General features: G+C 37.2%; 1 protein-coding gene across 1 annotated transcript in view; it reads left to right on the top strand.

The window, feature by feature from the left end:
* Positions 1 to 15273, top strand: part of GGT7 (gamma-glutamyltransferase 7) — a 590994-nt gene that overhangs the window by 308747 nt on the left and 266974 nt on the right. Inside the window, exon 4 of the mRNA XM_044090287.1 lies at positions 751 to 868. Coding sequence (XP_043946222.1) covers positions 751 to 868 — 118 coding nt within the window. The remainder of the gene's footprint in view (positions 1 to 750; positions 869 to 15273) is intronic.

Raw genomic sequence — 15273 nt, 5'->3', positions numbered from 1 at the left:
CCTTCAGTTTGCTTTTTTCAGAATGCCAATCAATCAAGCCTACTCCATCAAAGTAGTTTAAAGTACAAACCTGGAAAGGTAAGGGCAAGCATCACATAAGTCCCATGCAGAGCGCTTTGCCCCTGTACCCCTTAACTAAATATAGCATTAGTGACTGCTAAATGATAAAGCCTGACAAGCTTGATCTATAACATTGGTTCAAAAGTGCAAATCTGGATGGAATTATGGGGAAAATCTGTCACAGCCTCCACACTGGGATCTGTCCTTGCATCCTCCTCAACTAACGTAACCTAATCAGGGGTCAGACAGCTTTGCAGTAAATTAAAAAAAAGTCTTGCTTTCTCACTCATTCAACAGAAAGAGCTTGATCAAGTGCTTTTCATTAAGGAGTGAGTTAGACACACAAGTGAAAACCTCTTATTTATTCTCACTTATTTCCACTCTCTGTTGTCTCGCTCTAAACATCTGCCTTTTCTTTTCTTAATGTTTTAAGGGACCTTTACTGTAATGACACATCAAAAGACATTCCACAGGACAGATTTATGTACTTTGTCATTCTGTGTAGTAATGATTTCAGTCTGGTAAGTGTCATGGCATAAATCCAAATGTAATATCTTAAAAGTCAAGTTTTCCATGTAGTTTACAGTAGTACTACAGGTATGTTGGTAAGGAACTGTAAGAAAGACACTCACTTTCCGTTACTTTATGATTTGTTACCTGTCACTCTTTTGTGCCTTCTGTTTTTCACAGGGGTGGTGTGATGATGATCCATGACATCAGGAAGAATGAGAGTCATGTGATTGACTTTAGAGAAACGGCTCCATCTAACCTGCATGAAGACCTTATGAAAAGTGGTTGGGAGTTAAAGGTTTGATATTTACTAAGATGAATTTCTTTCAGTCTTAACTTATTGAGTGATTGTTAAGTTCTCTGTCATTCAATGGTATAAACATCTTGAATAGTGGTGGTTTGTTCTCCAGACAGAATGTATCTGATTGACTAGAGTATATACAAAGTAATTGGGAGTTGTATGCTCTGTGGCAAGAAATGTTTTCATAAAAGTGAATATAATTTTCATTACAGAGTAGCCAGTTGAAACGTACAGTTTGACTGGAAGAATACATATACAGTCTCAGTGATTCAACAGATAACACACTTGTGTTTGATGCTGGAAGATCACAAGGCTGGGATTCCATTCTTGCACAAGTTGCATACCTTCATTTGCAGTACTAGTCCTTAAATGCAGCGTAAGTGGGGTGCTGCACTCATGAATCTGCTGTCCTTCAGACGAGACATCAGACTGCAGATGCTTGCTACATGAGGATATGAAAGATGACATGATACTTACACTTATCAAAAAAGTAGGGATACTTTACATATCTACACTATAATCTGTGTTTACATATTTACACATTGCCATATACTATTCTGTATAATCCAGTCACCACTCTCTTTACCGTAACCAGATTCTTATTCTTTGTATTATTTCTACCCACTTCTTGTTGAACATCACTTCCTCTGTGGAAACTTTGCATATTTCCCATACAATTGCAAACATATTTTTACTCAACCTTTTCTACATCAAAATTACTTGTTTCTTGATGACCGTTTAGAATCATATTCATATTTATATTTTGTATTCCAAACAACACATTTCTTTGCAAACTCTGCTTTCACAATCTCCTCACTCTTTCACATGCTAAAAAAAGTGTTGGTTTATGTCAGACATATATGACATAGCCTTACTGCTACTACAATATATATCATCACACCTTTAATTGGAAACTCATCCAATAATAATCTCCACAGAAAAAATCCTAACATTATATTACATTCCTTAATCGTTTCGTTATGGCCATCCTGATACATTCACTCAAGCCTTACGTGGCTCTACAATAGATTTCTGTCTTCCTATATCTTCTGTACTTCACTTTCTTAACTATATTTTCTTCTGATAATCAACTATTTTTCATTCACATTTTTTATCCTGTATAACACCTTTATTTTATCCCAAAATTCATTATATTTGCTGTGTCATACTTGTGCCAAAATTATTTGATTCTGGAATTTTATGCACTTTATTACTCAGAATAGCTGTATATTGAAGTCATAGGTATGACCGGATTCATTAATTACAAGCCACCTTTTTATTTCTACCATTTAGTACACTCCTGTTTACAGGATTTAACATACAGTACTCCCTTCTTTACAAGAGTTAACCTGGATTCCTATATGCATATACACTTCCCATATACCCTGACTTTCCTGATTACTGAATTTAACAAGTAGACTTTCATGCTAAAAAGCAGCTTACATGTTCTCCACACTCATGTAATATCTTTATCATCTTTCAGTAAATGTCGTCATTGCTCAGTTATACTTTTGTCTAGATTGCATCCCCAAAATTATCATTTCTCACTGAAAAATAGAATCTGTCAATCTGTATAACTTCAAAATCTTGCTTTTTATTTATTTATTCAAACTTAAGCCTATTAACTTTAGTAACATTTATTTTATCAGTTCCACTGTCTACTTCTTATTTCTTGCTATTAACACTATCATCTGCATAATGTAACAATAAATGTATTGTCATTTTTTTCTTCAAAGATGAACGTAGTCTCCTTTTAACTTTATTATAATTTCTTATGCCAATGCATTTAAAATCAGTAAGAATGGCATACTACTCAGGGGACACTTTCAGCTAACACCTTTCATTATTCTAATTTCTTCAATTAATTACCTTTTAACCAGCATTTTAACCTACCTATCCTTAGAAGTGTTTTTTTTTCAGTACATTTAATGCTTTATCCTATCATGGGTTTCTAAAACTCTTCACAACTGCTGACAAATGACATTATTAAAAGCTTTTGATCCATCACATGCCTCCATCTTGGCATCTTTCCCCTATATTATGTGACTTATTTTATCACAATGAGCATTTCCTGGCTTTGCATTCCTTTAACACTATATGTCTTCTATCAAAATCTCTTCCATCACATCAAAGTGTTTTGAAAAATCTTCATAATTATCTTATAATTTTTATTATTTAATGGCATCTGTTTCAAATTCACTCTGTCTGGTTTTTCCCTTTTCTCCTTACAAACCTTATCACACCTTCTCTGTTCATTAACAATTCCTTCTTCCTCCCATTCATTTATTAAATAAAGTTGCTTCTGGTCAGTCATGTTCTTACAAAAAATATAGTCCAAGCCATTCAAGTCTGGGGTTAATTGTTATTTTACCTGCCTGGATACATTATTCAGCTCTTTTGCTGTTATAACTTTCTATAACCTTTACATGGTTATTTCATTATCTCTTTTAAGTATTGTTTGTATTTTCTCACACCTGTATCCACGGGAGATACATTCTTAACATAATCTACCATTATGTACACAATCACATTTTATTTATATTCCATCCTATTGTCGTCTTTCAGCATGTTTGTTATTCCTTCCTTCCTTCCTTCCTTCCACATTTGCCATTTCTTCCTTCCTTTTAAATAATATATTTTCTTATATAACGATGTCTTTATCATTTATTTTCTTCATGAATGTGTCTGTCTTTCATCAAAAATTCTGTTCTCTCTTTTTAATGTCTTAAATTGTTTCAGAAGTTATGATACATACTTTTATTTTCTTTTACACATTGTTTTTCCACCTGCATGTGTACTTTCATATATTTATTATGAAAACTTCCTCACAAATCTGTCCAAAATGTATAAAATGGCCACATTGTTACATAATCAGACCATAATTTTATTGTGTCATGTCAGCAGTTCTGTGTCATTGTATTTTCCTGTAAGCTTTTTGTTGTTTTTCCTTTCTTTTACTGTATCTTCACTTTCTCCACCATTCACCCATATTGCCTAGTGATCTGTAAATCTGGCTATTTAAATATCTGACTGCAGAGAAATTAGACTAGTACATAGTCCAGAATCTCTGTGGTCAGATGTTTAAATAATATTGCTACAACTGAACACAAATCAGGGCCCTAATTCCAGAGGATTTTAGTACCCCATATTCTTTGTTTTATTATTTTTTTTTGAGCAACACATTATTAATAACCATATTTTAATGTTTGCATGCTGTGTAACCTCCATGCATGGTGCATATATTATTTTATCACAGATTGCTGATACAATAATTTTATAATTATGTGCTTATACAACATTAATAAATTACCCTTATGGTAAGGCAATTAGTGTTTACATTTAATTTTAATGACCTTTCATTCTTAAGCGTCTAAGTGCATGACTCACAGACAGCTATTCTAACTAGTAGTTTAACATTGCTACTTCCCCATTTAAACAAATAAGTAAACTGTTTGCAATATCATTTGAGATCAGGAATTAACTAGTGACTCTACTGTTTTATTTTCACCATATTACAAATCTTAATAACTGGACCAGTGGCTTCATGCTTTACATTACAATCTACTTTATTATATAGGTGTACTTCTTAAGTGCTTTGTTTATGTCCATGTTTATTATATAGGTGTACTTCTTAAGTGCTTTGTTCCATGTCCATGTTTATTATATAGGTGTACTTCTTAAGTGCTTTGTTTATGTCCATGTTTATTATATAGGTGTACTTCTTAAGTGCTTTGTTCCATGTCCATGTTTATTATATAGGTGTACTTCTTAAGTGCTTTGTTCCATGTCCATGTTTATTATATAGGTGTACTTCTTAAGTACTTTGTTCCATGTCCATGTTTATTATATAGGTGTACTTCTTAAGTGCTTTGTTTATGTCCATGTTTATTATATAGGTGTACTTCTTAAGTGCTTTGTTCCATGTCCATGTTTATTATATAGGTGTACTTCTTAAGTGCTTTGTTCCATGTCCATGTTTATTATATAGGTGTACTTCTTAAGTACTTTGTTCCATGTCCATGTTTATTATATAGGTGTACTTCTTAAGTGCTTTGTTTATGTCCATGTTTATTATATAGGTGTACTTCTTAAGTACTTTGTTCCATGTCCATGTTTATTATATAGATGTACTTCTTAAGTGCTTTGTTTATGTCCATGTTTATTATATAGGTGTACTTCTTAAGTGCTTTGTTCCATGTCCATGTTTATTATATAGATGTACTTCTTAAGTGCTTTGTTCCATGTCCATGTTTATTATATAGGTGTACTTCTTAAGTGCTTTGTTCCATGTCCATGTTTATTATATAGGTGTACTTCTTAAGTACTTTGTTCCATGTCCATGTTTATTATATAGGTGTACTTCTTAAGTGCTTTGTTTATGTCCATGTTTATTATATAGGTGTACTTCTTAAGTACTTTGTTCCATGTTCATGTTTATTATATAGATGTACTTCTTAAGTGCTTTGTTTATGTCCATGTTTATTATATAGGTGTACTTCTTAAGTGCTTTGTTCCATGTCCATGTTTATTATATAGATGTACTTCTTAAGTGCTTTGTTCCATGTCCATGTTTATTATATAGGTGTACTTCTTAAGTGCTTCGTTTATGTCCATGTTTATTATATAGGTGTACTTCTTAAGTGCTTTGTTTATGTCCATGTTTATTATATAGGTGTACTTCTTAAGTGCTTTGTTCCATGTCCATGTTTATTATATAGGTGTACTTCTTAAGTGCTTTGTTCCATGTCCATGTTTATTATATAGGTGTACTTCTTAAGTGCTTTGTTCCATGTCCATGTTTATTATATAGGTGTACTTCTTAAGTGCTTTGTTCCATGTCCATGTTTATTATATAGGTGTACTTCTTAAGTGCTTTGTTCCATGTCCATGTTTATTATATAGGTGTACTTCTTAAGTGCTTTGTTCCATGCCCATGTTTATTATATAGGTGTACTTCTTAAGTGCTTTGTTCCATGTCCATGTTTATTATATAGATGTACTTCTTAAGTGCTTTGTTCCATATCCATGTTTATTATATAGGTGTACTTCTTAAGTGCTTTGTTCCATGTCCATGTTTATTATATAGGTGTACTTCTTAAGTGCTTTGTTCCATGTCCATGTTTATTATATAGGTGTACTTCTTAAGTACTTTGTTCCATGTCCATGTTTATTATATAGGTGTACTTCTTAAGTGCTTTGTTTATGTCCATGTTTATTATATAGGTGTACTTCTTAAGTGCTTTGTTCCATGTCCATGTTTATTATATAGGTGTACTTCTTAAGTACTTTGTTCCATGTCCATGTTTATTATATAGGTGTACTTCTTAAGTGCTTTGTTCCATGTCCATGTTTATTATATAGGTGTACTTCTTAAGTGCTTTGTTCCATGTCCATGTTTATTATATAGGTGTACTTCTTAAGTGCTTTGTTCCATGTCCATGTTTATTATATAGGTGTACTTCTTAAGTACTTTGTTCCATGTTTATTATATAGGTGTACTTCTTAAGTGCTTTGTTTATGTCCATGTTTATTATATAGGTGTACTTCTTAAGTACTTTGTTCCATGTCCATGTTTATTATATAGGTGTACTTCTTAAGTGCTTTGTTCCATGTCCATGTTTATTATATAGGTGTACTTCTTAAGTGCTTTGTTCCATGTCCATGTTTATTATATAGGTGTACTTCTTAAGTACTTTGTTCCATGTCCATGTTTATTATATAGGTGTACTTCTTAAGTGCTTTGTTTATGTCCATGTTTATTATATAGGTGTACTTCTTAAGTACTTTGTTCCATGTCCATGTTTATTATATAGATGTACTTCTTAAGTGCTTTGTTTATGTCCATGTTTATTATATAGGTGTACTTCTTAAGTGCTTTGTTCCATGTCCATGTTTATTATACAGATGTACTTCTTAAGTGCTTTGTTCCATGTCCATGTTTATTATATAGGTGTACTTCTTAAGTGCTTTGTTTATGTCCATGTTTATTATATAGGTGTACTTCTTAAGTGCTTTGTTTATGTCCATGTTTATTATATAGGTGTACTTCTTAAGTGCTTTGTTCCATGTCCATGTTTATTATATAGGTGTACTTCTTAAGTGCTTTGTTCCATGTCCATGTTTATTATATAGGTGTACTTCTTAAGTGCTTTGTTCCATGTTCATGTTTATTATATAGGTGTACTTCTTAAGTGCTTTGTTTATGTCCATGTTTATTATATAGGTGTACTTCTTAAGTGCTTTGTTCCATGTCCATGTTTATTATATAGATGTACTTCTTAAGTGCTTTGTTCCATGTCCATGTTTATTATATAGGTGTACTTCTTAAGTGCTTTGTTTATGTCCATGTTTATTATATAGGTGTACTTCTTAAGTGCTTTGTTTATGTCCATGTTTATTATATAGGTGTACTTCTTAAGTGCTTTGTTCCATGTTCATGTCTTCTTCAAGCCATGTCCATTACGGTATCCCATACAGGCCTTTATTTTTTTGCTAGAGAATTTTTTTTTCTGATCTATAATAATTCTCAGTTACATATTTTAATCTCTGTAATCAGCATTTTTTACCTCTTTTATTAAGACGGTTTGTGTTTGGTTTTCCATATTTTAGTTACTGCTGTCTTTGCCACTGTCAACACTAACAATAACAATACTTTCACCTGCTTAATGCATGCTACTTTACGCAAACTCAACAAAAAACATCTGTGTACTGAGGTCAGATTCTCTTCCAAATGTAAGACCTACCCTCTTGTTCATTCATCTTGGTACTAAAACAACTCTGCAGTTTCCCAAAATATATGGTACCACGCACCTCTTTCTGGACTGTCACATTTCCTATGTGTAATTATTGTCTGGTGGCAACATTTGTTTTTCAAGCCTTGCCTTGTAGGGGTACAGAAATACTTGTACTTTGATGCAAAAAAATCTGAATTTTCTCAGTTTAGTTGAATATTTAGGGGTAAGACATTTTTCCCTCTACTGATCACATATATCTTAAATTGTAAACGCTATGCTTTTTTATTTTATACTGTATTGTCATTTCAAATCTAACATTGCCTTATATCTCTTTTCCATTCTGCCATTTCTATTCTGGCCTCAATTATAAAATCTATTATTAGTCATTTAACACATTTACTATCCAGCCTCTGCATAACTTCCTTCAACCCTAACATTAAACTTGTATATGCAAGTTAATCTGAGTTCAGTAACCCAAATGTTTGTCTAGCTTTATTTCATTTCATTTTATTACCTCATCTCCTTTTATCATCTTCTCCTAACATCTTGGTTCTTTTTTCATTAATTTCCAAATGTTCATTACATTTTCTTCTATATTTTTCTTATCACTATGTATAATGTAGCTTATTGATGGTGGTCTATTTTTTCAAGATCTAACTTCCTTTAAAGTAAAGATTAGCTTAATAGGTTTATGTATATAAGGATATCTCAATGCTCTTTTTGTGACTTTCCTATGTCTGCCCACATTCCCATATGTGATCCTGTCATTGACTCATTGGATATATACCAGTCATGTACTTCCATCTGGGCATGTATTCTAAGTTTACTTTACATCCTGCTATATGGTAAAATATTTCAGTTTATCAAATATAATTTTTAGGACTTTTTGGACTGGTAACATATAATACTATATCCACAGAAAGAGCTATTTTCTCATTAGTATTTTTCCATTTATATCAAATTATATTTGATTGCCTTTTGTCTCTGGCTTATGGCTGTAAATACAAAGCTAAACCTAATGGTAAAAGTGGACGCCCCTGCCTAGTGCCTAGTGTAAATGCTTCAGACAGCTCACCCCAGCTGGTGTTCCTCTGTAGATATTATATATAAAAGCAGTAATCTAGCAATTGCCTCATGTACACAGACAACCCTCTCCTCCTACCACCCAACACCACAACCTGTGAGAGATGCACTTATCTAGCCAGGGGCAACAGGTGCAGGCCATCTCTGGCAAAGCATCGTTGTCTGTCGACCATGTCGTCCCACGCAATCTGGTGGTCCCCAGTCATAAGCAAACTCTACAACTAGCTACTCTGCGAGTATAAGAGCTGTTTTTCTCTAAGCAAGTGAGGAAAGTAAGTACAAAAACTGTTTTCCTCTAGGTAAAGGGAACCTTGTTCTAGGCTTCCTTAGGCCCTTGGGCTGATAGACTAGTACCTTCCTATGAACCTATGTTGTCCATGCTTGTGGAAATGCTTCAAATGATCTCTTCATAAATTCTCATCTTACTTTGTCGCATGCATTTTTGCCATGCAAACCTGTTAACATTAATATATTACTTTGAATGCATCCATTTGAATAATAAATGTTCTGTCAATATTGTCAAATGTTTGCCTAGCATCGTAAAACCACACTGATCTGGGTCTATTATTCCTGGCAAAACATTTGCCATTCTTTTTGTCAAAATCATAACACTTGGTAGTCATTATTCAGAATAAAAATTGGTCTGTATGACCCTGGGTCAAGAGGATCTTTTCCCTCATTTGGTACAACTACCACTATTCCTTCTTTCCAAGTCAGGGATATACACCCAACCAGAAAAATATTGTTGAAAAGTATTAGCCATAATTTTCTATTTATCATTCCTTAGTTGTCTACATTTTATTCAATTTTCTTTACTCATTACAATTTTCTGTGTATTCTGGCTTCTCTTTATTTCTTTAATTACAATTCCCTTTGTTTTTTATGTTAATACTCATATACGTTTGTTCACTGAGGAGGTTGTAATTGTCTCCGGTATATTACCATTTCTTGTGTATTGTCCGTCTCTACATCTTGTCTATATAGTGTACTGTAACAATTTGCCGTTCTTTTCATAACTTACCATTCAGTAACCTGTCATTATTAAACCTATAAATCTGTGTATCATAACTGTTCTACCCTACCATTCTCATAATTCCTGGTTTTAATCATTACCCTTTCAGCCTTTTGTTGCCTTAAATGAGTGGTTTTAAGACAGCTGCTTCATTCATATTTTCAAACTATCCTTGCGTAGACATTATAGCTTCCTTCAGTTGATCTTCAACTGGTCATGTTCCTCTTTTTTTTTTTGCTTCTCTAAATCTCTTGTATTCTAAGTCCTCTAAATATGTATTGTCATTGGTACTTGCTTTTATTGTAACCATATTTCTGATCATCATTTAACTTATTCTTCTTTCAGCTTTTCCCGGTTAGGGGTCTCCACAGTGGATCACCTGTCTGCTCATGATTGGCAGTGGAGTTTTATGGTGTTGAGTTGCTCTGCTTGATGTGTAAGGGAAATCTATTCCAGGACATGGGCAGTCTCTGGGTTAGGAACCTGTCCCTCCAACAAGTTCTGTTGATTGTGGTAATGAGGTTGAGGTCTCTGGTGCATGTGGTATGGAGGGATTGGGATTTCTTTAGATGTAGCATATCTAGCAGTGCTGGGTCTGACATGACTTTGTAGGTCAAGTGGAGATCGCCTCTAAGTAGGCGATATGATTCCGAGAAAAGTTGGAGTTTTTTTAGTCTTTCTGCATAGGGCAAGTGTTTAAAGGCCTAGGATCCTCTTGGTGAGGTATTTTTGTGGTCTTTCTAGTTTTTGCATATGTCTAGTGAAGTACATGCCGAATGGAGCATTGTACTCTAACTGGTCTAATGAGGGAAGAGTAGAGAGAGACAATGATCTCTTTCTTCCTGGAGGCAAAACACATCGTAATGAGATGTGCTACATAGAAGGATTTTCTGACCACAGTGGCAATGTGATTATCAAAGGATAGGTTGCTATTCACTTGTGTTCCCAGATCTCTTATGACACCTTTGGTGTTCAGTGGACTACCATTGATGTGGTAGTTCATGGGTACCATGTTCCTCCCAAAGGGAATGACGATGCATTTTTTGGTGTTGAGCTTAAGGCCGTGGTTCTGACACCAGTCATTGGTCTCTGTGAGGCCTTTCTGTAGAATGTCAACATCATTTGGAGAGCTAATAATGGCTCCCATTTTGCAGTTGTCTGTGAACTTGGTCAGTCAGAGTTCATTGATTTTGGCCTGGACTTCAGAAAAGTAGATGCCAAACAGGAGAGGACCCAAGACCAAACCTTGTGGGACTCCACTCGTGACTGGTCAGTAGTCTGACTTGGAGTCCGCTGCTTTCACTGTGTGAGTTCCATCAGTGAGCCAGTTTACAACCCACCTTGTGACATAGGGGTTGATGCCTAATTTAGTGAGTTTATCTATGTTTCCTGAGTGAGGAATTGTATCGAAGGCCTTGGCCAGATCAAGGTAGGCTGTGTGAGATACCTTGCCTTTGTCCACAGCTCTGGTGACAGGCTCAAAGAAGTCTACTAGGTTGAGCAGACAAGATCTACCCTTAACAAATCCAAACTGTGTGGGGTCTAGAGTCTGGAGATTCCCTATGTCCTTATTTATTAGGTCCATGATGACGTACTCCATAGTCTTACATACCAGATTTGTCAGGCTAATGGAGTGGTAGTTCCCAGGGTCCGTAGTCACATCCCTTTTATGGAGTGGGATGACTGAAGCAGTGTGCCATTTGGCACAGATAAAGCCTGAAATGAGGCTGTGATTGAACAGAACACTCAAGTATGGTGCCAGTTTGTTTTGCAATTCATGTAGAACACAGCCTGGGATGTTGTCAGGTTCCATGGAAGCTGTATTCTTGGCCTTGGACAGTGCGATTTTTACCTGTGCAGCTGTAATATTGGGTACTTGGCATTCCTCAGGTATAGTGATTGGCCCTTTAGGGGGTGAGAGGGGGGTAAAGTTGGCACTGAATCTGTCAGCAAGTATATTGGCAATATCTGTTGGCTCAGTATAGGAGTTACCATTGTGTATTAGCTCCAAGCAGATCTGAGCATTTCCTTGTAGATTTTTGACATAGCTATAGAAGGCCTTGTGGTTGTCTTTAGTATCTGTTGCAGTTTTGTTTTCGTAGCTAGCTTTAGAAGATTTGATGAGGGATCTCAGCTTTTTATTAAGGCTGACAAGGGAGTTTTTCCAGTCTTGGGGCTTCACCTTGTTCTGCAACAGTTTCTTCCTTCTGTTGTAGAGTTTGTTGATGGCAGGGTCCACCAGATTGGCTTCCTTTTTCTGGAGGATAGAGTCTTGGTTCTATTGGGAATGGCCTGTTCCATGTATTTGTGTACGTGTTCGTACAGTGTATTGGAGTATGATTCTGCAGTCCTGCTTTTATTCTCCATTTGCATGGGCAATGTAAAGTTAGCCACCTCAGTTTTTAGAAGCCCAGAGTTGGCTTTGGAGAAGTTTTTTATGATGATTTCCTTTGCAGGAGGTATGGGTGGGATGTGGATATTCATGGTGACTAGCTTATGGTCAGATATGACCAGGGAGGAGTTGACAATTGGTGTAGACCAACGGTCGCCCATATTATTAATAGCCAGGTCAAGGATGTTGCTACCCCAGTGGGGGTAACAATGAGCTGGTCCAGGGCATTGGAATTGATGAATTCCAGGAAATGTTGAGCAAGTGAGTTGGTACTTGAGTAGTTTTCCCAGTTAATGGAAGGGTAGTTAAAGTCGCCCAGTATGAGGATGTTGGGTTGGACCTTTATATTTTCCAGGGTGTTTAGGAATGTGGAGTGGAATTCTTGGGGCATGGTGGGGGATCTATAGCAGGCTACAACCTGGATTGCAGTTTTGCCCAGTGTTAGTTGTACCTGGAGTATCTCTGATGTGTTATGTTAGGCAACTAGTCTGGAGGTGTACATATCCTTTATGAAAATGGAGCCACCACTGCCTTTAGGGCTTCAATCCACATTTTGGGGCTGAAAGGTGTGATATGAGTTATAGCCTGGTAGTGTAGGAGTGCTTTCAGGTTCTTGAACCAGGTCTCCGTTACTGCATAAATGTTCATAGGTTCATAGGTTCATACTAGGCTATCTGGTCTAGGGCATTTATAAGCCTAGCCAGAGTGTGTTTGGCTTTCGCCACCCATTTTAAATTAATTTTTCTATTCCCTTTTTCGAGGTTAGTATACTGTGCCTCTGTTTAACAGTGACACAGAAGTGATACCCGGTGTAAACCTACGATCTCCCATCCACTCATCAAGATTCCTCTTGAAGAGAGTCAATGAGGGACTCTGCCTAACCTGGACTGGGATTTTATTCCAGAGTGAAGGGAGCCTCTGGGTTATGAATCTGTCCCTCCAGCATGTCCTATTTATTTCAGTGCTGAGGTTCAAGTCTCTCGAGCGCGTAGCTCGATGGGATTTGGATTTTCTGAGGTGCAGCATGTCCATTAATTCCGGGTTGGACATGGCTTTATACGTCAGGCACAGATCGCCTCTGAGCAGGCGGTATGCCACTGAGTAGAGCTGGAGTTTCTTTAACCGGGCAGCATATGGATTCTGTTTGAGCCCTATGATCCTCTTGGTAAGGTACTTTTGGGGTCTTTCCAGTTGCTGCAGGTGTCTGGTAAGGTACATCCCAAAAGGGGCATTGTACTCAATTATGGGCCTGATGAGGGATGAGTAAAGAGGCACGATGACCTCCCCTGATCTAGATGTGAATCCCTTCATGATTAGGTGGGCTATATAAAATGTTTTTCTAACCACTTTGGCCACGTGGTTGTCAAATGAGAGATTGCTATCAACTTGGGTCCCCAGGTCCCTAATTACTTCTTCTGTACTTAATGGATTACCACCTATGTGGTAATTTGTGGGCACTTTGTTTTTGCCAAAGGGGATGACTATACACTTTTTGGCATTTAGCTTGAAGCCATGGCTCTGGCACCAGTTGTCTGTTTCTACGAGGCCCTTTTGGAGGATGCTTGTGTCGGCTGGAGAGTCGATTATGGTGCCCAGTTTGCAGTCATCTGCGAACTTAGTCAGCCACAGTCCTTCCGTGTTGGCCTGTACCTCCGAGAAATATATACCGAACAAGACAGGTCCCAGGACTGAGCCTTGGGGGATGCCACTTGTAACTGGTTTGGAGTCTGACATGGCTCCAGCAATTCTAACCATGTGGGTTCTGTCCTTGAGCCAGTTTGCAACCCATCTAGTGACATAGGGGTTTATATTTAAGCTGGTGAGCTTATCTATAATGCCCAAGTGGGGTATTGTATCGAAGGCTTTTGCGAGGTCCAGGTAGGCTGTGTGGACCACCTTCCCTCGTCAATGGCCTTGGTGACTGTTTCAAAGAAATCAACCAGGTTTAAGAGGCAGGATCTGCCCTTAACAAAGCCGAACTGGGTAGGATCCAGTGTCTGTAGGTCCCCAATATCTTTATTTATGAGGTCCATGATGATCCTTTCCATAGCTTTGCAGACCAAGCTAGTCAGGCTTATGGGGCGATAGTTTCCAGGATCCGTTGAGGCACCACCTTTGTGGAGAGGGACCACTGTTGCTGTACGCCACTCTTTGGGTACATATCCTGTAGTAAGGTTGAGATTGAACAGTAGTTTTATGTTTGGGTTTAGCTCTTCTTGGAGTTCATGTAGGACGCAGCCCGGGACACCGTCTGGTCCCATTGATGCAGTGTTTTTTGCTTTGGAGAGGGCAGCTCTTACCTGAGCATCTGAGATGTCGGGGGGGGGGGGCAGCACTCTGCTGGGATAAATATTTGCCCTTTTGGTGGGGGGGGAGTTTGCGCTGAACCTGTCAGCTAGGGTGTTGGCAATGTCTGTGGGTTCAGTGTATTTTTTGTCATTTTGGACTAATTCTGAGCATATCTGTGAATTCCCACCCAGGTTCCTAACATAACTAAAGAAAGCCTTGTGATTATCCTTAGTGTCCTCTGCAATTTTTCTCTCGAAGCTGGCGTTAGACGATTTTATGAGTGCCCATAGTTTTTTGCTAATACTGATCAGAGATGCCTTCCCTTTTTGGGAGTTTGCTCTATCATGTAGTAGCTTCCTCCTTCTATTGTATAGTTTGTTTATGGCTGGGGTCCACCAGACAGGACGTCTGCCTTTGGAGGATTGAGTCTTGGTTTTATTTGGGATTGCATGATCCATGCATTCCTGAAGGTGTTCATAGAATGTGTTTATAAAGGATTCTGCGGTCTGGGCCATATTTTTCATAGGCCCGGGGGCTTTGAAGGATTCCACCTCGGTTTTGAGGAGTGTGAAATTTGCTTTAGAGAAGTTTTTCACTGTGGTTTTCAGGGCAGGGGGTGGAGTCGGGATGTGAGTATCCAGTGAGATTAGTTTATGGTCTGATCTTACCAGTGAGGGATGCACTTCCGGTCTGGAGCATAGAGTCCCCATGTTGGTGATGATCAGGTCCAGTATGTTTTCCCCTCTTGTGGGAGTGGTAACAAGTTGTTCCATAGCATTTGAGTTTATAAATTCTGGGAACCTTTGGGCTAGGGTGTTGGAGCTAGAGTAATGCTCCCAGTCTATGTTTGGTAGTTGAAGTCGCCCAATATAATGGTGTTTGGAGAGACCTT

The sequence above is a fragment of the Protopterus annectens genome, chromosome 12.part0, assembly GCF_019279795.1.
Source record: "Protopterus annectens isolate FY-2018-M chromosome 12.part0, PAN1.0, whole genome shotgun sequence".
NCBI classification, from domain to species: domain Eukaryota; kingdom Metazoa; phylum Chordata; order Ceratodontiformes; family Protopteridae; genus Protopterus; species Protopterus annectens.
The sequence above is the reverse complement of the archived record's forward strand: the minus strand, read 5'-3'. Positions and strand labels throughout refer to the sequence as shown.